The sequence below is a fragment of the Diplotaxodon limnothrissa genome, linkage group LG8 (assembly GCF_057381915.1).
Source record: "Diplotaxodon limnothrissa isolate DT_005_m linkage group LG8, D_limnothrissa_male_GT1.1, whole genome shotgun sequence".
NCBI classification, from domain to species: Eukaryota; Metazoa; Chordata; class Actinopteri; order Cichliformes; family Cichlidae; genus Diplotaxodon; species Diplotaxodon limnothrissa.
In genome coordinates, this window is record NC_140603.1 from 10,313,590 (window position 1) to 10,336,275 (window position 22,686).

The window sequence follows — 22,686 nt, forward strand, 5'->3', positions numbered from 1 at the left end:
CACAGTTCAACATGAATCTTTGCAACTATAAACCTCAGAAACAGAAGATCACGTTCATCTTGCTGCATAGATGAATCATAACCAACTTTGAGGGTTTTTGGGTCTTTATATGCATAGATAATACGCATTATATTTTGTCAACCATTGCACTTGAATATTTTCAGTTTTATTTTTTTAATTTGCATCCCCGCATCCTCACCCGCTGCCACCAGCAGCACCACCGTCACTTCGCAGGCAAACGAGGCTTTTCTGCCCGACATTATCTTCATCCAGACTCCGCTGGAAAGGAAGCTGAAATGACGGATGCGATCATGGGAGAGGTAGCAGGGGCTAGTTTATTTACATCGGAAGAGGCTCTGTAAGTTTAGAGGGAAGCCGATGCGTGTGTCTCCCTCTACTTTCACGGACCCCCTCCTCCTCCGCTGGCAGAAATTTATAAAGAACAAAAAATCTGACGAGGGAGGGAGGGGGTTGATATACGCCGAGGCTGAAATCGAGAGGCGAACCCAGGGAAAGAGGAGTAATTCGTACCCGTGACTTTCCCCCTCTTAGTCCCCCAAAAGGAGGGGGAAAAGTCGCAATATTGGAAACGGAAAGGAATGAGGTTCTAAAGGTGTGAAAACGACTGCAATTGTGGATACTTTATATATTTTTATTTCGAAAAAATATGGCCGAGAACGTTCTGGACTCTGGCCCGCCTTCAGCCAAGAGGCCTAAACTCTCCTCTCCGGCACTTTCCGCGTCCGCCAGCGATGGAAACGGTAAGTACTGGCTCAGGTTATAATTTGGTTTGGTGTTATTCGTTGAGTTTTTTGTTTTTGAACGGCTTGTGGTTACTTAAAAGAGGAGGGAAACGCGGGATTACGCTTCTGTTTTTGTCGTAGCTTGCTAATGTTAGCGTGCTAGTAGTGAGTGTGTGTACGTGAAGAAACGCTCCCCGTCTAGCTCGCATGCTAACAGCCATTTTAGCCGGAGGTAGCTACTAGCCATTCAGCTAGCGCTAGGCTAGCCCACTTGAACGCGGATCTTGTCTTGACGGTCCCGTGTCTAATGACTACTTTAGCCGGGTTGTTTGTAACCCCATTGCCAGTCAAACTTACGATGAAGTTTCTTGGTGTCATAGAGTTGTCTTAAATTGACAGCCATGTATACGTACTGCTATTCTGTACTCGAGTTTTTAGGCTGCTAGGGTTTAAAACAACCTTGTTTTGCCCCATCATAACTCGGACCCTTTCTTAACTGCCGTAAGCCATCGTTAATGATGTTAGCGAAGACAGAGGTTGCAGACGGTGGTGCTGCTAGCCTGGTGAGAGCTAAATTTAGGCCCACGGGTCCGACTGATTGTTAAGCTCAAACTGCCATTGTTGGTACGTTTTTTTCCTGCGTGTGTGTGGATGGCGTGTGGCAGCAGCTGGAATAGTGGCCCGAGAACGAAACGGTGGAGCATGGACACAGCGCCATGCCTAACCACCGAGCTGCTAACCAGAAAGCCCAGTTAGTGACCGAATACTACTACACGCACGAAATATTCACCCAGATTTCATCACTTAGACATTCACTCAGTCGTTACACCAAAGCCAGCTGCGTCTCTGCCCGCCTGCTCGGCAATAAGAGAGACCATTACGGTTAAATTAGTCAGGCACTGCACACATTTCCGTCACCTTACAAAGTATATATCGATGACAGACGCATTACTGCCAAAAGATAAACACGATTTGAGGATGTAATTAACTGCACTCAAAATTATTCTTCGTGTCACTGCCATGAAGTGTGGTTGTTGCCGAAAGATGCTTCCCGTTGATGTCTCCAGTTGTCTTTAAATCGTAGCATTAATTGAACTGCAGGTTATTTTCATGGATGGTCAGTCTATTTGAAAAAGCATTTGGTCTACAAAACAACAAGAAATGGTAAAGGTGCTACCTAAATGCCTTAGTTAGGTCAGATAGCTCCCAAAACCCAAACTTTAACAATTACAGCAATGCAATACTTAAAACAAACAAGCAAACAAACAAAACTGTTACTCAAATGTCATAGCACTGAACCATTGAACCCGTTGCATTTGTATTTTAAATAAGGCTTAAGTAATTATTTGTCTAATATTTCTGCTTCCTGAGGGGAAAAAGTTAAGTGTGGACAGAATAAAAGCATGTTTCAAATGTTTGTGAGCTGCAGTGAATTTATGTTTAACTTAGTTATGTTTAATTGCTGACTGCCACATTTCTTTGTAATGTGTCAGATAACTAACTGATTGTAATGTGTATGTTACACATTACCTGGTAATGCTACACATTACCATTACTTGGTTACTTACTTGGTAATGTGTAGCATAAAAATTGTGTTTGACTGAACGGAATATAGCCTGCTAAAGCTTGGATTGCTGTTCTCACTAGAAATAATTTATCCCCGGTCCCTGTGTATCTTACCAATTTTTGTGGCCTTACTTCGATGAAATAGTCCATTCGTCAACCTGTCTGTGCAACACTTTGAATGTCTTTACTGATCAGAGACTCTTTCTGCAAACCTGGGTAGTAAGGTTAGTTTTAAATCACACATCACACTATTGGTTTACTGTTCTTGCTTGGATACAAAGCCTGCCACTAAAAACTTAACTGTCTCTGCAGATAGTAGATCGTACAGTAGATACTACAAATTTTTTTCTCTCTCTTGACTAGAAGTGGTGGTTATTATTGTCCGTCACTTTTGCTTCATTCAGCATTGTTGGTTAGCTGCTATACTTTGTCTGTCATGCCATTTTCTCTTTTACAAAATGTGGTAGACTCACAAGATGCATAGTGCGTCAAATGAATATCGTCCTACTTGTGCCACAGCTGATCACACTTTTGGTCATTTCATATGGAGGGAAAAAATGCTTAGACAACACTGTTTTTATTTTATTCATCATATAAGTTTGTCAGGTTGCCCACCTCTAAATCATTTACTGGTTCGGTGCTCAGTGTTGTTGCATTGGATAGTATGTTTTTAATTTCTGATGTGAGAAAATTGGTCATGCATGATCAGCTTTCATAAATTTTTGATGTCAAGCAAGTGATCACATTTTCACTTGGTCATGCTTAAATATGATGGATTATACCAGCTTAACATTGCTGTGGTCCCTGTTGTCGTCCTCCTCGCTCTTTCTCTGCTTTTTTTGCCTTCTTGAACTTGCCTTTCTTCATTTCAGATTTCGGATCTCTTTTTGAATTGGAGCACGACCTCCCAGATGAGCTCATCAGCTCCAATGAACAAGGTCTGGTCAATGGTGGGGACCCTAACCAGCTGCACACCACTCTAGGAGGAGGACCGGCATTGTTGGGTCCTGGAGGCGGTGGTGGAGGGGCAGGAGGATTGGGTCTTGGGCTTGGTCATGGTCCTGGGGGAGTTGGTGGAGGGCAGGATGCAGTGGCCAAGCATAAACAGCTGTCAGAGCTTTTGCGTGCGGGGGCAACACCCTCAACTCAGCCGGGGCACCAAGGAGCCATGGGTAGCCCAGGAGGCCCCGCTGCCATGGGGCAGCACTTAGCGAACATGAAGGCGTCCCCTGGTCAGGGGCCTCAGCAGATGATGGGCCAAGGACAACACCTTTCCCCTCAGCAGCAGGCCAACATGATGCAGCAGCAGAGTGCTGCAGGTGGAATGATCAGGACCATGATGGGAGCACAGCAGAAAGGCAGTAATGGACAGCAGCAGCCAGGCATGATTGGGAACCAGGTGATTAATGGCTCTCCAAGGATGGGTTTCGGCAATCAGGGGATGGTCGGTGGCAGCAACCTTTTGGCTGAGACCCTACAGCAGCCGGGAGCTGGGGGCCAGGCTGGGATAAGAGGCCAGCAGCCTGGAGCAATGAACAAGGTAGGCAGTGCTTCAGATATATATATATATATATATATATATATATATATATACATACATACATACATACATACATAAGGGTGCAACGATATTCGTATCGATATTGAACCGTTCGATACAGTGCTTTCGGTTCGGTACGCATATGTATCGAACAATACAACATTTGTAATTTATTTGATCAACTTTCCTTCTGACGATGCTGTCTGTGTTGAGCGCTCAGTGAATCTGCGTTCGACTACTCCGCCTAGGCTGCACTGTCGAGCGCAGATCCACTGAGCGCTCAACACAGACAGCATCGTCAGAAGGAAGAGCGCAGGGCAAGCTAGCGAGACAGAAGTTAAGCTCTCCTTGCAACATGGACCTCCCCCACCCTCATTCAGATCTGGCGTTTGGAATTATTTTGGTTTTCATGTGACGTATGACCCTGAAGGTAAGCGAGTCATGGACTAAAGTAAAACAGTATGTTGGATGTGCCATGCAATGCTCAATTACATGGGTGGGAGCTAGTGTGTTAGCGCAGTTAGCTCGTTAACGTGTTGGCCGTCTAGCCCCATGCACGGGGCGATCGGCGGTAGCTCGTTAACGGAGATTTGCCGTGTTGTGGCGTTAAGGTCATTTCAACGAGATTAACCTGAAAGCACTAGTGGGAACACAACGAATATGACTGCACATTTACGCCGACATCATCCTAGTGCAAAGACAAAAACAACTAACTTTAGCCGAGTCATTTAGACAGCTGTTAGCACATGATTCTCCTTATGCTGCTGAGAATATAGCCCAGAAGAAGCGGATAGTATAGCTTTTATTTTGGAAAGAGACATTTCTCTGTAATAAACTCTCTTTTCCAAAGATGAGTGATTCCTCAATCAGATACAGGGCTCGCAATATCGCTAGCCCGACGTCCCGGAGCTAGCGATTTTTTCAGTCGGGCTACCAAAATCTATCTCTTCCCTGCCCGTCGGGCTATTGTAGGAAAAATATATGTCAATGCTTTTGCATTCTTTCAGAAATGTAGCTGGGTAATTATGTCATTGGCATCGATGAGCCACTGTCAATATGTGACATATTGAAATCGCGTTTGAATTTGTGCTTGTTTTTTTGCTTTCACTTTGCAATCGTGCGAACTGTGTATAGAGAGCGACAGCACTGATCTGTGAGTGATGATAATTTGTGCACCAATTCCTCTGACATCGTCTTATCAATCGTTAGCTTACTATGCAAACATGACAAGTGAAATCTCCCGCAGCAAGCTTAAACATGTGAGAGGTTGATCACGCAGAGAATCGCTGAGCTTATGTGAGTCCGTGTGTAAAAGCAGCAGGATTTATATTTCAGTTCTGCTGAGCCAAATAAGACAGGTCAGGGTGAAGAAGTGACAGCCAAAGAAAAGCTTACCACAAAACGGAGAAGTTATGACAAATCAGACTATAAGGCAAAAAGAAAGTGCAGCTTTATGGTTTCATGGACAAAAGAATTTCTGTGGCTGCAATATGACGAGCTAAATAACCAGGGCTGCACATAAGTGGTCCGCAGGTGCGCATTCGCTGTCAAAATAAAAAACACGCACAAGGGTTAGGGTTAAATTTAAAAACTGTACTTTTGAGTTAAAATATATATTTATAATTGTAATAAATGACAAATAAAAAATGCATGAACATTTTTTGTATCGAAAAAATATCGAATATCGAACCGTGACACCAAAGTATCGAACCGAACCGTGAATTTTGTGTATCGTTGCACCCCTAGTATGTATGTATACACATATATATGTGTATATATATGTATATGTGTATATGTGTGTGTGTGTGTGTGTGTGTGTGTGTGTGTGTGTGTGTGTGTGTGTGTGTGTGTGTGTGTGTGTATATATATATATGTATATGTGTATATATGTATATGTGTATATATGTATATGTGTATATATATGTATATGTGTGTATATATATGTATATGTGTATATATATAAATTATATAAATTTTTTTTAAAGGAAAAAAAATCTACATTTGCAAGAAGCTTGCAAATGCAAAATAGTGGAAATTAACCCTTGCACACACTTAGTCTTATTTGCCTTAATAGTAATTTGTTCATCTGTGAGGTAATTTTCTAAATAAGACTGAATTTTCTTCAGCCTTACAATTTCAAAACTTAAGAATTTAAGCAGGCATAGATGTATAATTATGAAAGGTGTTCTCACGTTTTTTCATTGTTAACAAAGTTCTATTTAGAGACACTTAGACTTAAGACATAATGTTTGGGGGCACAAGAAATTCTCAAATCCTGTTTTTATTTCTTAGAATTTCTTATTCTTTGCTGCGGACTTCAGTTTGTTCTCAGATGGTTAAAGGTTCATGGTTGTATTTGTTTATTTTAACAAACGTAAGTAGTGCACTTGGGTTTTTTTTTTTTGAGTCCATCTGTGTGATTGACAGTCCCACAGGAGTGATGGTAAAATGTTGCAGCTGCAGGTACTGGTGATTAGGGCTGCCACAAACGATTATTTTGATAGTCGACTAGTCACCGATTATTTTTGCGATTAGTCGACTAATCAGATCATCATCCATTGGACGTAAAACTACAGCTTATTGCACCAGCAGCATCTGCTCTTATATAACTATCATTAGCTTACAGCTTTAAGTGTTTAAGGTCTGTGCTAACTAAAAATAAAGACAAGATGATAGTTTATTAAATTTTAATGAAATCTGCAGATTGTTTCGGTGAAGTTTAATCAACTCCTTGCTATCTAAAATATAACGGGACACCGGAGTAAATTTTCCAGCATCTCACACTTCTGATAATCAGCTGTCTGCTTGACGTTTATTCAGCTGTGTAAGAACTATAACTTTAATCTCAGCCAAACCGATTTACTCAGGAACAAATAAAATACTAAAAAAAGCCAAACAATAACATTTTAAGTTATCTAAGTGACTTATATATATTTAACCTGAGTAGCGAAAGACGGCAGTGGGTTTGAAAACGATCTGCCGGGAGTCCGGTGTTCTCACGGCTCTAGTGAGCCTAGCCCCCGGCTCGCTATCGAGCTAGTGGGTAACAGATGTCTCCGAAAACGTCGGAGCGCTTTTGAAAATATGTGGTGTCTTGATAAACTGAGCAGATATTTGAGGTTTACACAGCTACATTCTCGCCTGAAAATATGTTAAACGTTTATTTTGTGACCCAGAAAGAATAATAAGAGTAACATTAAAACTAACTAGCTGCCGCCATTGTTGGAAACTGGGCTGGGCCGCGCTATGAATTCTGGGACAGAGCTTCTTCTTCTTCGGGGTTTAACGGCAGCTGGCATCCTTGTACATGCAGTGCTGCCATCTTCTGTTTCAGTCCGTTATTACACTCTTAAATCCTACTAATTCCTGCGTCTTTTGGGATCTTACAAAGCTTCAAACGACGCGTCGACTATTAAATTAGTCGTCGACGATTTTGATAGTCGACGTAATCGTGACTAGTCGACTAATCGTGGCAGCCCTACTGGTGATGAAGATGATTCACTGTGGTAGAGCTACTGATGGTTGATGTTTACCCAATCAAATGCAATGAGTGGGATTCCTGGTTAGGAATAGGTTAAAGGAAAAACTCAGATGAGCTTGTGTTGGCCTCCTCAGTGTGGAGGGAGAAAAGAGAATCGCATCAGAATTGCTGTTGCATTCTCTCCTACTGTGAATTGCTGTTTTCGTTTGTTTCAGGTTATATTCTAATGATATGGTTAAAACATGTTCTATCTCCACTACTGTGAGATTTCATTGACTTAGTTGCTCCTTTTTAACTTTCGGTCTTATAAAGTTCGTGGTTTGTGGAAATATCCACAAATCCAGCTTATTTAACAACTGAGACTTGGGTTCTTGAGACTTGATTACACTACAAGATTATTTGGTAAAATAAGAGCACAACGTGCTGGCATGTATAGAGCTCAGATGCTCAACTCATCCTCATATCAGTGACATGCAGTTTAACAAAAAGAAGGCATAGAATAATTTTAAGTCTTGTTTTATCCTTGTCTTCATTATTGACACAAACATTTCTCTTTTTCAAAAAATTAAAATAACTTGTATTTTCATTTGCTAGATGGGGATGATGGGGAATCCAGGGGGGCCCTTTGGAGGCCCATATGGAAGTCAAGGGAATCAAGGTCTGGGAGGCGCAGGGCTGGGCCCTCAGCTCCAGAACAAAGGTTCCATGGCTAATAGCATGGCCCAGTTCAATGTGGACAAGAAGAACCCGCCCATGCAAGGAATGGGCGCCATGGTAAGGAAGAGATGATCAAGAGAATGTTTCCAATAAATAAGTTGTATTCTGATCCGTGTTATGAATTAGTAGATTACTATAAACTCTAGGACAGTACCAGATACTGATGCTGGTTGATAGCCAGTAATGATGAAAATGTTTTGTGTGAGCGTTTAGCAAAAATTGATGTGAAAGAGTCAGACAATACAGATATCTGTCAAATCTATCATTTAATCTCCCAACACAATCAGAAACTAAATTACCTCTTCCTGCTGCATTACCTCTTCATGTCCTGTCATTTGACTTGAGCACTCAGTACTCTAGTATTGCTGTAAACACCATCCTTTTATTTTCTTCCTCCACCTCCTCTTCCATTTTTACTCCCTCTAATCTTCTGCCTTCTCTTTATTCTGTTTCTTTTCTCTTATTTCCGCCGTCTCACCTTGTCTTGTTGTCGCCCACTTTCTTTCCAGGGCACACAGCAGTCACAGACAGGTGTGGGTGGTCCCACAGGTGCACCTGTGGGAGGAGCCCCCGGGATGGTGCCGGGCGCTCAAGCAGTTGGTACCCAGGTTTCTGCAGCATCCGCTGCAGCCGGAGCACCGCCCACAGCCGACCCTGAAAAACGCAAGCTAATCCAGCAGCAACTGGTACTCCTGCTACATGCACACAAGTGCCAGCGGCGGGAGCAGGCCAATGGTGAAGTCTGGCAGTGCAACCTGCCCCACTGCCGGACTATGAAGAATGTCCTCAACCATATGACTCACTGCCAGGCTGGGAAGTCCTGTCAGGGTAAGTAGAAAGGATGCTGCATCCTCCTGGAAACACTGGATAAAATAATCCCTTCTGTAGCTGTCAAGCTGGCAACGTTCCTCGTAATGAAAGTGTATCTCACCTATTAAAATGGTTTAGTGCTTAAGCACATGAAGCTTAATTTTATTATGCTACCTGATTTTTGAGAGTAGTACTTAAGAAAGAAAAAAAAACAGCCCCCCCCCTCCCCCCCTCCTTCTCTAATACACCTCCATTTCCCAACTCCTGATTCCATATCTGTTTTGCCTCATTGACCAACAGTTGCTCACTGTGCATCATCGAGGCAGATCATCTCCCACTGGAAGAATTGCACGCGACATGATTGTCCTGTCTGCCTGCCGCTGAAGAATGCCGGGGACAAGAGGAACACGCAGTGTGAGTGTCTGTATCCGACCAAACAAAAGAATATACCTTCCTTCATACCATTGGATAAATTTTTTAGATACTGTGCTGTTATCATTATCAATATATTTACACATTTATATTGTGTAAATGTATTAATAATGACCAAGTTTGATGTTCAGAATCAGAATACTTTATTAATCCCGAAGGAAATTAGGGGTTAACGTTGTAATGCTGATAATGTAAGTATGATTTTGTACTGGGTTTGAAATGACAGCGTTGTTTTGAATATACTAGTCAGTATTATATTATAGCACAAAAATATAATAATTTTTGCTGAATTTTCTATAAGTATTCAGTAAATGATTTTTATTTATTTATTTTTTAATTCTTAGCTTATTTTATTCATTCATAACTTTTGTTTTTTGTGTTCTTACAGCTCTACTTGCAGGGGCTGCTACAGGACTAGGCAGCTCACTTGGTACAATCCCTGGTAGCCAACCAAGTGCTCCCAATCTCAATCAGCCAAGCCAGATTGATCCCAGCTCTATAGAAAGGGCCTATGCTGCTCTGGGCCTCACCTACCAAGGGAACCAAATCCAGGCTCAGACTTCCCAGCCTAACATGCCCAACCAAGGCCTTCAAGGGCAGGCTGGTGTGAGGCCTCTGAACCCAATGGGTGAGTTTAGTTTATTTTCAGTAAAAAGACATTGTCTGAATTGTCTGCTCTTTTACAGCTTAATGCTAAGCATTTCTTTTTTTCAATGCCAGCAAGCGGTTAGGACCTTCAGCTTTCAGAATGAGTGAATTGTATACTTAAAGTGGCTTTTCAAAAGCTGTTTATCGCTGGTGGGAGCTATGAAGATAGCTATATAAAATTGTTTGTCAGATCTCCAGGAAAAATAATCATCTCAAGAATATGTTCCATGCTATGTAGCTTATCTTAACCCCTGGATATGTTGAAAAACATGTCCAGGCAAAAGCTTGTCCATTGTGTCCTACTGTTAGGATGACACTGAGAATAAACATATATAATTTCCTTTCTTTTCTATGCGGTGTAGGTGTGAATCCTATGGGAGTGAATGGAGGTGTGGGTGCTTCCCCTCAGAGCCAGCAAGCTAGTCTGCTGCAAGATACAATGATGCATCTTAATATGAACAACCAGGGGTAAGAGCAAACACAAAGGCTTTATTGTATTTATTTATTTTTTAAAGATTTAGTCAGTTCTACAAGGGTTTTAGGACATACATTTATTTTAAGAAGCCATTTAAAGGATTCACTCTGTCTCTTCTAGTCTGAATGATGCTGGTGGGGTCGGTTCCATGCCCACAGCAGCCCCTCCCTCCGCCACAGGCATGAGGAAAAGCTGGCATGAGGACATCACACAGGATCTACGAAATCATTTGGTACACAAGCTGTAAGTATTAAAGAGAAAAGCTGCATTATTTATTTAGTTTTGGACTGCACATAGGATCACAATTAGCATTGCTGTGCGAATACATTTAAAAAAGGGGGGGGGGGGGCTTGTGTTTTCTTTTTCTTTTCTTTTTTTTTTAAGTTCCATTCATCTGCCTGGATATAAAAAAATTAGGTGTCATGTATTTCTGTAGTCATAGATAGAAAACATACTGGTGGATTATCATATTAAATATGGTGAATGTTTCAGAAATAGATGGAGGGTTATCTGCTTGGTTTCATCAAGGTTTTTTTCTTCCTTTTTTTCTGGGATCTGAATGATGCCATCGAGACTGGATATCCATGTCATGTTCATCTCAGACACATACCTCTGTCCGCGCTGTAGTTAAAAACTACATAATTTCCACCATTTTTTCCTTCATCCTGTTTTCTGTCCTCCTCTTTACTTGTCCCTCCACAGTGTCCAGGCCATCTTTCCGACTCCAGATCCCGCTGCCCTCAAGGACCGTCGAATGGAGAACCTGGTGGCTTATGCCCGAAAAGTTGAGGGTGACATGTATGAATCAGCTAACAGCAGAGTAAGTTGCTCCTTACACTTGAGAAATCAGTGGTGTCGGTGTTTCAGTATCTATGTCAGTCATTGTGCTGTCATTACTTGTTCATTAAATTTATAGCAGCAGGTGAACCCCTGTCTTTTTTTCCTGTTGTTAACTTGTCTTTTTCCAAGATGAAAGAGAGCCACAGATTTGGTATTACTTGAGTTTCAAAATACTTCTATAATTTTCAAAATAATTTATATTTTTGTGTCCTTTCTGTGTTCAAATTCTTGTTTTCTAATGTCCTTAATCTCTTGTTTTCTTTTGACAGGCTGAGTATTACCATTTGCTGGCAGAGAAGATCTACAAGATCCAGAAGGAATTGGAAGAGAAGAGGAGGACCCGACTGCAGAAGCAAGGTGTGAACATTGGACCTGCTGGCATGGGACAGCCCCCTACTGGGCTGCCTCCAAGTGAGTGAACCTGTTGGGGGCAGGGGAAGAAGTGAAACGTTTTAGTGTTTGTTCAAAGTGTTCTGCTCATGCTTGGTGAACACACGGCAGTTTAACTTCCTTCTTCTCCTCCCCTATCTTTACAGACGGTCCCCTAACTGACCCGGTAATGGTGCGACCAGCAGGACCAAATCAGATGAACAGAACGCAAGGCCCAGGTAAAACATCTGTAGTTGCAGGCTCATCATTTTATGGTGGAATTGAAGCTTACACTGATTTTTTTTATTTTTATTTATTCATTTATTTATTTTCTATTTATTTTTTTTAATTTATGTTTTACCAAATGTTAACTTGGAGCCGAATGGGCTGAGTGTAATGCCATGATTAATCTCCACTGTGGACATAGACAGCTGGAGTAGCTGCGCGTCTCTAATATCTGCTGTCGTGCTCACTCTGATGACGAAGGCTTTAGAGTTGAGTGTCTTTGCCCTCATGTTGACACAGCCCCCCCCCCCCAGTGTTGATTACTTTGAAAAATAAAATCCATGTAAAATATGTTTATGTTGTATATCATAAATTCTGTGTTTTGTCAGGTATGAATCAGTTTAACCAAATGGGAATACAGTCTATGGGCCAGAGGTCAACACCTCCTCTACCCTTGGGACCATCTGGCAACCAGGTGAGTACACACAGTGTTTCAGATATGTAGAAGAACACAGTTTAAAGAGTGGGGGAAATAAAATGAGTAGCTGTTAAATTAATTTGATTTTTTTATAACAAACTTCTAAGAAAATATAAAGTTTGGTTTTTTTGAAGACCAGTGCTTTTTTTTTTTATTTTTATTTTTTTTATTTTATTTTATTTTTTTTTAAACTTCAGATGGGAATGGTTGGACCCAGGGTGGGGCAGCCCAATGTTAACCAGCTGCCAGCCCCGTATATGTCCCAGGGACAGTTTCCTGGCTCAGGACCTGGAGTTGGAGCTCAGTCTGGGATGACACCACCTGGGGGACCAGGAGGTATGGTGCAGGTAAGAGGGCTCGCACTTCTTTTTGATGTTGCTTAGAAACCCTGATTGTACCTGTAGCAATTCATATTTAGGTCTTTAATAAGGACCTAAATAGTCCTTCCTTTCTTTTCTTTTCTCTTTCATTTTTCCCCCTCCAACTCAAATATAAACTCTGTTGTTAATGTGTTGGGTGTGAGGAGGAGAATTGTAAAGAGTACTGTGCAGGTCATCGTGTTCTGTAAGTACACACTACACTAACCATTAGTTATACATGTAAATCTAGGGATGCACCAACCCTTTGGATCAGATATATTTCCAGTTGTAACTTGGTTCATTTCTATGTTGTTCTGTGTTATTCTGTCATATACCAGTAGAAGTACATATAGCTTCCTCTAAGCTATAACAGGAAAAGGCCTGTACATTTTACTCAACCACATACTGTGGTCAAGTGAGTTGACATGATTGAAAAGCTCCAACCATCCTTTCCCTGCGTGTCTGTTTATTTCTCTCTCGGTTGTTGGGAAGCTTTTGCTGCACTTACAGTAATAAAAGTGTTGTCGCCAATTTAATTAATATTGACTTCAATTGTCTCTTGCTAGCTCTACTCTACATGAGAGGTGTGTATATCTGTGTGCACTCGCTGTGAGTCAAGGGGAGGTGAAACTAGTGCGAGTGTAAATAACAACAGTATAAAGTAACCTAATGATGTTCACGCTGAAGTGAAAGTGTAATTTTTAAGCCCACCGGAGCAGGCACTATTTTTAAGTGACGTCATTTTTCATAGGAAACGTAGTTTTTTAACTCTACAGGGCCTTTCAAAAGTTTACTGGTGTTTCTGTAGTTTCTGGAATGCATAGAAATTAAATTGCACTGTTGGAAATAGTTAATTTGATGCACGTTGTGTGTTTTTTTTTTTTTTTTTTTTTTTTTTTTTTTTTTTTTGTCGTTGTGCACAACAGTATTTTTGTTTTTCCTGCAGTTTACGAAAACTAGTGCATCTTAAAAGTGAAACTATGAAGACACTCAAATTTCCTATGGTTGAAAACTATTTTATGCAACTTTCTTGCATTTAGTTTTGAGGGATATACCTCTGAAACTTCTGTAACTAGAACTCGGGTCAGTTTGGCACGCCTCAACATAGTTTTTAGGGTTTTCCATTAGGTCATAGTACCAGGTACTTTTTAGTAGTTACTCGACTGTGGGTTCCAAGGCAAACCAAAAATGTCACGCCAACAGACTGCATACTACCGATTGACTAGTCAGTGACACTCGATGAGTCGTGAGAGCGTCTCCTTTATTAAAATGAAAACTGCCAATTTTGAAAACTATGGCAGTTTTCAAAATTGGCAGGGAAATGGCCGCACAGAAACAACACTGTTGTCCCCGAGTCTGACAAAAAGTAAAGTCATGTTTTAGTACGACTTTGGTAAGCTATGAAGGCGCACCGCTTGATGGATTGCCGGAGCATTACGGCTGCCGTAGTCAGGAGCCTTTTGGAGTAATCTGGGTCCAAAACTCCGTCCGCTTCAGGTCCCACTGCGGCATCACTGAGAGTTAAAAACTGTCTAAATTCTTTCATCTTTAATAAAATGATAGGCGTTGCTGCTTTACCAGGTGTAACAATTAAGTTTAACATCCAGGCATCCATGAAAACAGAATTTAGTAAATTCAACTGAGTTAGAAGTTAGCAGGAAGTTAGCTCGCTAGTTTCCACCTAAACATGATATAGCATGTTCTGACTGAGAGATTTCTGAAAAAATTAAAACGTACTGCTCTGCTATCACTTCCAACATAAATGAAGACAGAAAATTAAACAGCAGTGACGTTTGTAGGGTTACTGAAGTTGGACTAGCTGGTATATAATGATGTGCTACGTGATCGCTAGCAAAACAGCTACGTTAGCATAATATTAGCACAGTGAAGCTGACGGATGAACGCTAACACTTTTCCACTTGATAAAAGTTAACGTGAGGGTTTCTGGGGGTTAGGGACAAATGCAATCACATGGCAGGATGCTATAAACGGGCCAAACTTCAGTCAGGAGAACAACTGAGATAATCCATCCACAATACAAGGTTAGTCATTAATATACTGCAACAACACGGGAATAGAGCAGTTGCGAGAGAATTCAGCATTAATGAATCAATGGTACGGAAGTGGAGGAAGCTCAGTTTTTGGCTTTCCCCATATTCCAAAAGTGCTTCGTCTCTTTGCTATGACTGTCGCCCGGCATAATTTGCAGATGATGTTGTTTGCAGCTGCTGCAATGCTTTCAACCCAAAACAGGCGCAGATTGATGACACCATCAACATGCGCTATCGCGGTAGAATGGTATAGTCAAAATCTCTACCGTTGGCCAAATTTATATAGTTTCTACCGTATACAGTTTATATCGCCCACCTCTGATTTAAATTTGTCTGAAGGAGAAGACACTAGATATGTATTTTCATACATAGGCTTTCTCCAGTTGTAAGACATAACCTTCACCAACAAAGGAAAGAAAATGCCACTGACATCTTCACAAAATGTTATCTTCTTTCTTAACATCTTAAGCTTCATCTCCTGAACTGAAGTCAGGTCTCTGACACAGGAAAACATGCATAAACATGCTTATTTATTCCAGATATCGTCACAGTAATTAATGTCAGCAGATTAGACACATGACCCTCCCATCTCAGAACAGCTGACAAGGAGCCAGCTAAACAACGTCGACAGCTGGTTATACGCTAACATTGTGACAGCTAATGTGGACTGTCAAGTAACTGAGTCCAAGAATGTTAGTGAAACTGTCTTTTGAGTGGATCTAAAGCCAGCTAACAGATGCTAAAACAGCAGCGCTTATCAGCAGTTCAACTTACCCTCAATAATTCATCTCCGCATCAATGAGACATGGAGTGTAAAGTCATGGTGAGCGGGCGTTTTTATTGTTTTTGATCTCTTGGCTAATTTAAACATGTTTTACCTGAAGGAGCCACTGTAGCTAGTGCACTTGAATTCGGGGGGGGGGGGTGTTAACTCTAATCTGCAATCCAGTCTACTGACATCTAACAGTGAAATTTATGCACACTGTAACTTTAAACTAACATAAGCACTGATACTCTGTACTGGCAGATATCTAAACCGGATTGGTGCATCCCCATTTAAAATGTAGCAAACTAAAATTTAAACCTGAAGAAGAGAAAACACACTCCAATAATTCCTGGATCATCAGATAGAACTGCAATATTCTGGGTTAATATAAAACTTTATGCGGTAAAATGTAAACGTAGGAGATGAGTAACCTCTTCATTCTTGCCATCCTCGGGCAGTATTGTTACAATTTCCTTATAGCGTGATGTTAAGAAACATGGATAGAATATAAAGCATCCTGATGTGATCTGATCACATACATTCTTAGGTTACCCAAAGAACAACATTTTCTGTCTCTTAACCAACTCTACCTCTGTCTTCAGACGCAGATGGGCACTCCTCCCCCCCTCTCAGTTGCGAGTCCTCTAGCACAGCCGGGTTCAGCTGGCACTCCCAGTGGTGTCCCTCCAGTAGGGCCAATGGGGCCTCAAAGCGTGGGTGGTGGAGGTCCCAACTCAGCTGTTGGAGCCCCTGCCTCATCAATGACTCCATCTAACACAAACCAACAACCCAACTCCAACCCTCATTTGGGGCCCATGCGTGGCAGCTCACCCTCTCCTGCTCACAGCCGATCACCTACTCCCCACCAGACGCCCCCCAGGCTTGCTGGGTCGCAGACGCCACAACCACACACCCCTAATGCATCACATTTGGTGCCACCCCCAGCTCCTCAGCAGAACCAGCTTGGTCAGGGTCCTGGCTCCAACAAGCCCCTCCAGCAGCAACACATGGGGCCTGCTGGTTCAACCACTCCATCTCATCCTGGAATGGCCTCAAGTTCAACACCGCATGGCAGTCAGCTGCCACGTACTCCGGTCAGTGTCCCTTATTATTAAAAACTGGCATTTATTTTTAATTCATGAGTTAGAAACTTTAAAAAATATTTTTTTTAAATCAGGTCTTTTAAGTTTGAAAAGTTTTAGACAACAATAAAATACTTTAAAGAGAAAATACTTTATAAATAATAGCACAAATATCTGAATCAGATCATCATCATGATATCAGTGATTTGCTGTGGGCATGCTTTGCCTCAAAGGTAAATTTACACAGTTCATCAAAGTTCTTTACAGATTTGATGCTCCAAGCAACTGCCAGAAGGATTAAGCTATGTCGCATTGCCCTTTCTGTTAATGTAACACCAAACTATGAGCAGTTTGTTCAGTTTTACTTGCATGTTCCCCTGTCGTGCACCACTTGCATATTTACTACTTGTATGCATCTAATTTGTGCATCTCTCTTCAGTTATCCCAGAAGGGTTCGTTCCCAGCCGATAGTCAGGCCCCGACCCCAGCTTCTGTCAGCAGTCTAGACACCTCGTCCCAGCAACCGGCGTCAAACACTTCAGCCACCAATGTGGACATAAAGATGGAGGTCAAACATCAGGATGAGGAGGACGAGAGCGATGCTGGGAGCTGCTCCAAAGGAGGGAAACTCGGCAACCTCAAAATGGAGGAAAAGCCTGTGAAATCCGAATTTAAAAAAGAAGAGTGTTCTGGAGAAGGCGGTAAAGGAGTTCCTATGGAAACGTCGACTACAACACAGGGGTCAGGAGTAAAGATGGAAGACAGAAAATCGGAGGTGAAGAAAGAGGTGAAGAAAGAGGTGAAAGATGAAGAGGAGAGCTCGGAAGCAGTCGTGTCGCAGGCCCCAGTGAAAAAGAAGAGTAAGTCAAAAATACATTTTTACCAGCTGTTTTACACCTGCTGAAAATGAATCATGTTTTATTAATCCTTTCATCTCACTCTGCCCTCGAATCTCCATCATTCTTTCAGTCTTCAAACCGGAGGAGCTTCGTCAGGCCCTGATGCCCACGCTTGAATCGCTCTACAGACAAGATCCAGAGTCTCTGCCATTCAGAATGCCTGTTGATCCTCAACTGCTCTGCATACCTGTATGTACCCCTGCTGAGGTTTAGATTATTTATACTTGCTCAGTTTCACATTTGCAAAAAAGTCTAACTTTTTATCTGCATTTTAACTCGTACAAATTTTAGTAGAGGGCTTAACGGCTCTGTTTTGACGTTGTGATGTTCCAGGATTACTTTGACATTGTGAAGAACCCAATGGACTTATCAACCATCAAGCGAAAGCTAGACACAGGTTAGTATGTGCTGCTGTATTTATGGAAACTTAGTAGACCACAACGAAAAAGCATAGATTTGGGGGTGTTAGAAGTTGATGTGTTAAGAAGGGAGGACTAAAAGTGTAAAAGTTTTTTGATTTCTAGATTGGAAAGTCATCATGGTTTGCGTGTGTTGGTTTTAGGTCAGTACCAGGAGCCCTGGCAGTACGTGGAAGACATCTGGCTGATGTTCAACAATGCCTGGCTGTACAATCGCAAAACCTCACGAGTCTACAAGTACTGCTCCAAGCTGGCTGAGGTTTTCGAACAGGAGATCGACCCTGTGATGCAGAGTCTTGGCTACTGTTGTGGGAGGAAGGTGAGACAAAGTGTGGAATAACTGGCTGAATGGACGAGGTGGAATAGGAGTGGGTACAGGTCACTCTTAAATTGGCAACAGCACTGCATAGGTTAGAGCTGTTCAACAGAGTTCGGTAATGGTTTGAGAGTCATTTGTATGTTCGGCAAGTATTGTGCATGTAAGTGGAAACACAAGCAATCTGCCAGAAAATCTAGTGAAAGTGCATTACATAGACAGACAAATGTCCCAAATGTTTTGTATAGCAGCCCAGAGCTCACACGATTATTAAAAAAATAAATAAAACAACTATTGGTTATTAAACTAACCCTTATCTTAATAAGCTAATTTAGTTTAGCTAAGTGTGTGTTCCTAAATGGCTCTTTCTCATCTGAGCTGCTGTGCAGAAATTTTCAGTATGTATGCGGATTTAAAAAAAAAAAAAAAAGAAAGAAAGAAGCAAAGCATTATTAATGCACTGGATTGGTATCGCGTTCCCAAGTTGTAGGACGTCACTTACACTGCTCAAGTTAAGGTGCTAAGTTGGTAACAACACCAAAGGTGAAGAAGCCCAATCCTGACACGGTGTGAAGACCTGAGTGCACGTTTGCATTGGTTCAAATTATCCCGGCCAATTAACTCATCAAAGTATTTACAAATGAACTTGAACCAGAGTCTAAGTAAACCAGGGCTTAGTGTATCTGGCTAAATATTAAGGAGTGATGCCGATAAAGTCTTACACTTTTATACTTTATAGAGGTTTTGTTTCAACACGTGAACCAATCCATGGAGCCTAAAACTATTACGGTTTTATAAAACGCAGGTTGAAGATGTGTGTTTGAATTCCTTGACCATGTTTCAGACCTGAAAACAGAAGCAAGTGAAGTGGGTTCATAGCTAAAATTGGCCTTGAGCATGCCACTGCGATATCACATTTCAGCTCTCATTAGACTCTGCTATTTTTGGTTTTGCAGACAAATAACAAAACTGATTGCCCCTCTATTATTAAAAGCTGGCTGAAGGTATAGTACAGTGTGACAAATCGAAGTAGAACTTGACTTAATCAGTAAAGTTTTTTTTCTCAGATAAAATAAAAACCTAAACAGAACTTGGGAAATGTTGTCTCCTGTGAGTTTTTTTCAGGTTCAGGTTTTGTTTCTGGTTCCTCAAGTCAAGTACAAACATTTTTCTTGAAATTGTGTATATATCTTTGCCACTGTCACAGTGTGATTAAACTGAAGGTCAGTTTTAAGAAGTGCTTAGACTTGATAATAGTACTGTTGTGTGGTGTGGGGTTGTTAACTCGGGCAGCTGTCCCAGCAAGAGTGCGGGGGTGCGGTGCAATTTAACGTTGCACTTGACTGAAGTAGCACTATCCAGCAGCTTCAATGCTAATCGTATGACATAGATGGAATAGCTGCCTAGGTCGAACTCCCCACATACAGGTCCAGGGACATAAAAGTAAGACTCGGGGAGTTTATTTCATTACTTTTATAAGTATCGTAGGCTATACCAGTGAGAGGGCACTGATGAGTTTGCCTCATTCACATGATGCTGAGTGGCTAAAGATTCAGTTGTTGATGGTCAAGAGGTTAACGAGTTGTTTATCATTTTTCTTTGCTTCTCTCCATCAGCTGGAGTTCTCTCCTCAGACGTTGTGCTGCTATGGAAAGCAGCTGTGCACTATCCCCCGAGACGCTGCATACTTCAGCTACCAGAACAGGTATGGGGGGAGAAGGGAAGAGCAATAAAGAAATGAAGGGTAATAGGAAGAATGGATAGTAAAAAAGGAAGAGATTATAGAAGAGAGCCATTAAGAAGAGTTTTAGCAGTGGGCCAGTATTCAGAGAATATGAGGTAAATGCCAAATAATTATCTGATTAATTTTGTTTCCCTAAACACTTCCCTTCACTTCATGTTCTCCTTTTTTTTTTTTTTTTTTTTTTTTGGTATTAAATATTTCCATGTGGTGCCTAATGCACTGGCATTTTAACAGTCAGTCCTCTGATCACATTCTTTTAGGTGTGTGTGTGTGTGTGTGTGTGTGTGTGTGTGTGTGTGTGTGTGAGAGATTTTTTTAAAGAAAGCTTAGAATATTTAAACACCAGTGCAAAGCAGACAAGGCTATTGACCGGACCACATACCACAGGCTGTACCCAGGGGAGTCTACACCAAGTCTGTATGGTTTACCGAAAATACATAAACAGGGTGCTCCTTTAAGACCGATTGTCTGCATGATCGACTCTGTCACCTACTATAACATCTCCAAGTTTCTGGCTTCGATCCTCAAGCTGGTGGGCAGCTCTGAACACCACATCCAGAACACCCTGGATTTTGTTGAGAAGGTGAGAGATGTCATTATGGAGGCAGATGAAACCATGGTCTCGTACGACGTTACATCTCTCTTCACTTGCATCCCAGTCACGGAAGCGTTGGAGGTAGTTCGTAAGAGATTACAGGATGACACCAACCTCAGCAACAGGACCACTCTCAGCATCGACCAAGTGTGTTTGCTGTTGGAACTGTGTCTTCATTCCACCTACTTCACATACAAGGGTCAGTTCTACAGGCAGAAACATGGGTGTGCCATGGGCTCCCCAGTTTCACCCATCGTGGCCAATTTGTACATGGAAGAAGTGGAAAAGAGGGCTTTGCTATCCTACCCTGGAACACCACCAAGCCATTGGTTCAGATTTGTTTATGACACCTGGGTGAAAATCAAATCTCAGGACGTACCACATTTCACGGATCACATTAACTCGGTGGACGGACACCTCACATTCACCAGGGAGGATATGAAAAGTGGCAGGTTAGCCTTCTTAGACTGTGAGATTTCCATCAGTAATGGGGGACATCTAAAAGCTGACGTGTACCGTAAACCTACACATACGGATCAGTATCTAAGGTTTGACTCTCATCATCCACTGAAGCACAAACTGGGTGTCATCAGGACACTACAACACCGAGCGAACACCATCCCCACTGACACAGCGGCCAGAGAGGCAAAAGAACAGCACATCAAGAAGGCCCTGAGTAAATGTGGTTTCCCAGCTGGACTTTTTCAAAGCTGGAAAGGTGCCTAAAAAAAGCTCCAGCTGATCCATGAGAGAAGGACAACCGCTGCCCAAGCAAAAACCTGTAGTGATCCCATATGTGTCAGGAGTATCGGAGCAGTTGAGACACATTTTTTCTAAACACCGGGTCTCTGTGGCTTTTAGGTCCCCCGACACAAACAGAGTAACATAGTGTACGCTGTTAAGTGCCAGGAGGATTGCCAGGATTTATACATCGGGGAAACCAAACAACCTTTGGCGAAGCAGATGGCACAACACAGAAGAGCTACCTCGTCAGGCCAGGACTCTGCAGTCTATTTACAGCTACAGGCCAGTGGACACTCTTTCAAGGATGGGGATGTACACATCCTGGACAGGGAGGAACGCTGGTTTGAGCGCGGAGTCAAGGAGGCCATTTACGTGAAAAGGGAAAGACCATCTCTGAATCGAGGAGGGGGCCTAAGGGTACATCTTTCACCATCTTACAATGCTGTGATTGCAGCCATTCCCCAACTCTCTGTGAATGGTACTCATGGCCATTGATCAGTGGTCTTTGATCAGTGGGTTTTGGTCAGTGGTTGTTGATCAATGGTCATGAGAATTTGCATAATTAAGATTAAGGAACTGACCTCCCAGCCCATTGTTCCTTCAGTGGGCTGGTTTCAGTCATTATGCAAATGTACTGTTTATAAGATTGGGGAAACCTGCAGTCAGCTGAGACTGAAGAAGTCACTTGGATGAGTGACGAAACGTTTCTCCCACAAAACGCTACGTCCAGATGAACAGAATCGGCTTTTGGAGATTTAAACACCAGTACTAGATTTTATCTGTGTGGTAGCGAGGCAGGAAACCCATGAACAACTGCAAACGAACACTCCCTCGCTTCCTAAAATGGTTAATAAATAAATAGCATTTATATTTTGTGACAATGATCAAAGAGGCTCAATCATCTGCCTTCCTTAGTAAGTTCTCTACCCAGTGGACGGACTCCTGATTTGTCACCTTTGACTCCAGGTGCCGAATTTTATTTTTTATTTTTTTCTACAGCATAGTGAGACATAACTCTCCACCCTGCTGCAGGTTCTGGTTAGGGTGGCTCTCCACAACCAATCAAAACTGGCATCACAGGCTGTAGTCAGAGACTGTCAAGTAAAGTCTGTTCCACCAAAGGACAAGGGACTTGAGACAGGTGAAGGATATTGAGGACTAGCCTACTTGTAGGGAAATGAGATGGTGAGGAATGAAACTAGTTGGCAGTGACAGACTTTTCAAAATAACTGTGGTGGATTGGTTACTAGTAAATCAATAATGTTAAATGTAATTAAAAGTAATGGGTGACTCGCCAAAGCAAAATGGAACTGTGGGGAAACTATGCTAACGCAAATTGAAGTAGGAAGAAACTGGACAATAAAGGCCACACTTTCAAAATCTTCCC

At 41.9% G+C, this 22,686-nt stretch overlaps 1 protein-coding gene across 2 annotated transcripts in view; it reads left to right on the plus strand.

Annotated features, from left to right (window-relative positions):
- The first annotated feature begins 297 nt into the window (after positions 1-297).
- Positions 298-22,686, plus strand: part of ep300a (EP300 lysine acetyltransferase a) — a 31,655-nt gene continuing 9,266 nt past the window's right edge. The window contains exons 1-19 of one of the 2 annotated variants that reach the window (XM_085361244.1): positions 298-761; positions 3,182-3,849; positions 7,925-8,104; positions 8,557-8,875; positions 9,158-9,277; positions 9,678-9,917; positions 10,300-10,405; positions 10,533-10,655; positions 11,115-11,232; positions 11,522-11,663; positions 11,789-11,860; positions 12,236-12,321; positions 12,522-12,671; positions 16,103-16,594; positions 17,022-17,442; positions 17,552-17,670; positions 17,815-17,878; positions 18,044-18,219; positions 19,833-19,921. In XM_085361244.1, the coding sequence (XP_085217370.1) occupies positions 668-761; positions 3,182-3,849; positions 7,925-8,104; positions 8,557-8,875; positions 9,158-9,277; positions 9,678-9,917; positions 10,300-10,405; positions 10,533-10,655; positions 11,115-11,232; positions 11,522-11,663; positions 11,789-11,860; positions 12,236-12,321; positions 12,522-12,671; positions 16,103-16,594; positions 17,022-17,442; positions 17,552-17,670; positions 17,815-17,878; positions 18,044-18,219; positions 19,833-19,921 (3,779 nt within the window). In that variant the 5' untranslated portion in view covers positions 298-667. The remainder of the gene's footprint in view (positions 762-3,181; positions 3,850-7,924; positions 8,105-8,556; positions 8,876-9,157; positions 9,278-9,677; positions 9,918-10,299; positions 10,406-10,532; positions 10,656-11,114; positions 11,233-11,521; positions 11,664-11,788; positions 11,861-12,235; positions 12,322-12,521; positions 12,672-16,102; positions 16,595-17,021; positions 17,443-17,551; positions 17,671-17,814; positions 17,879-18,043; positions 18,220-19,832; positions 19,922-22,686) is intronic. The other variant, XM_085361245.1, reaches the window with a different exon arrangement.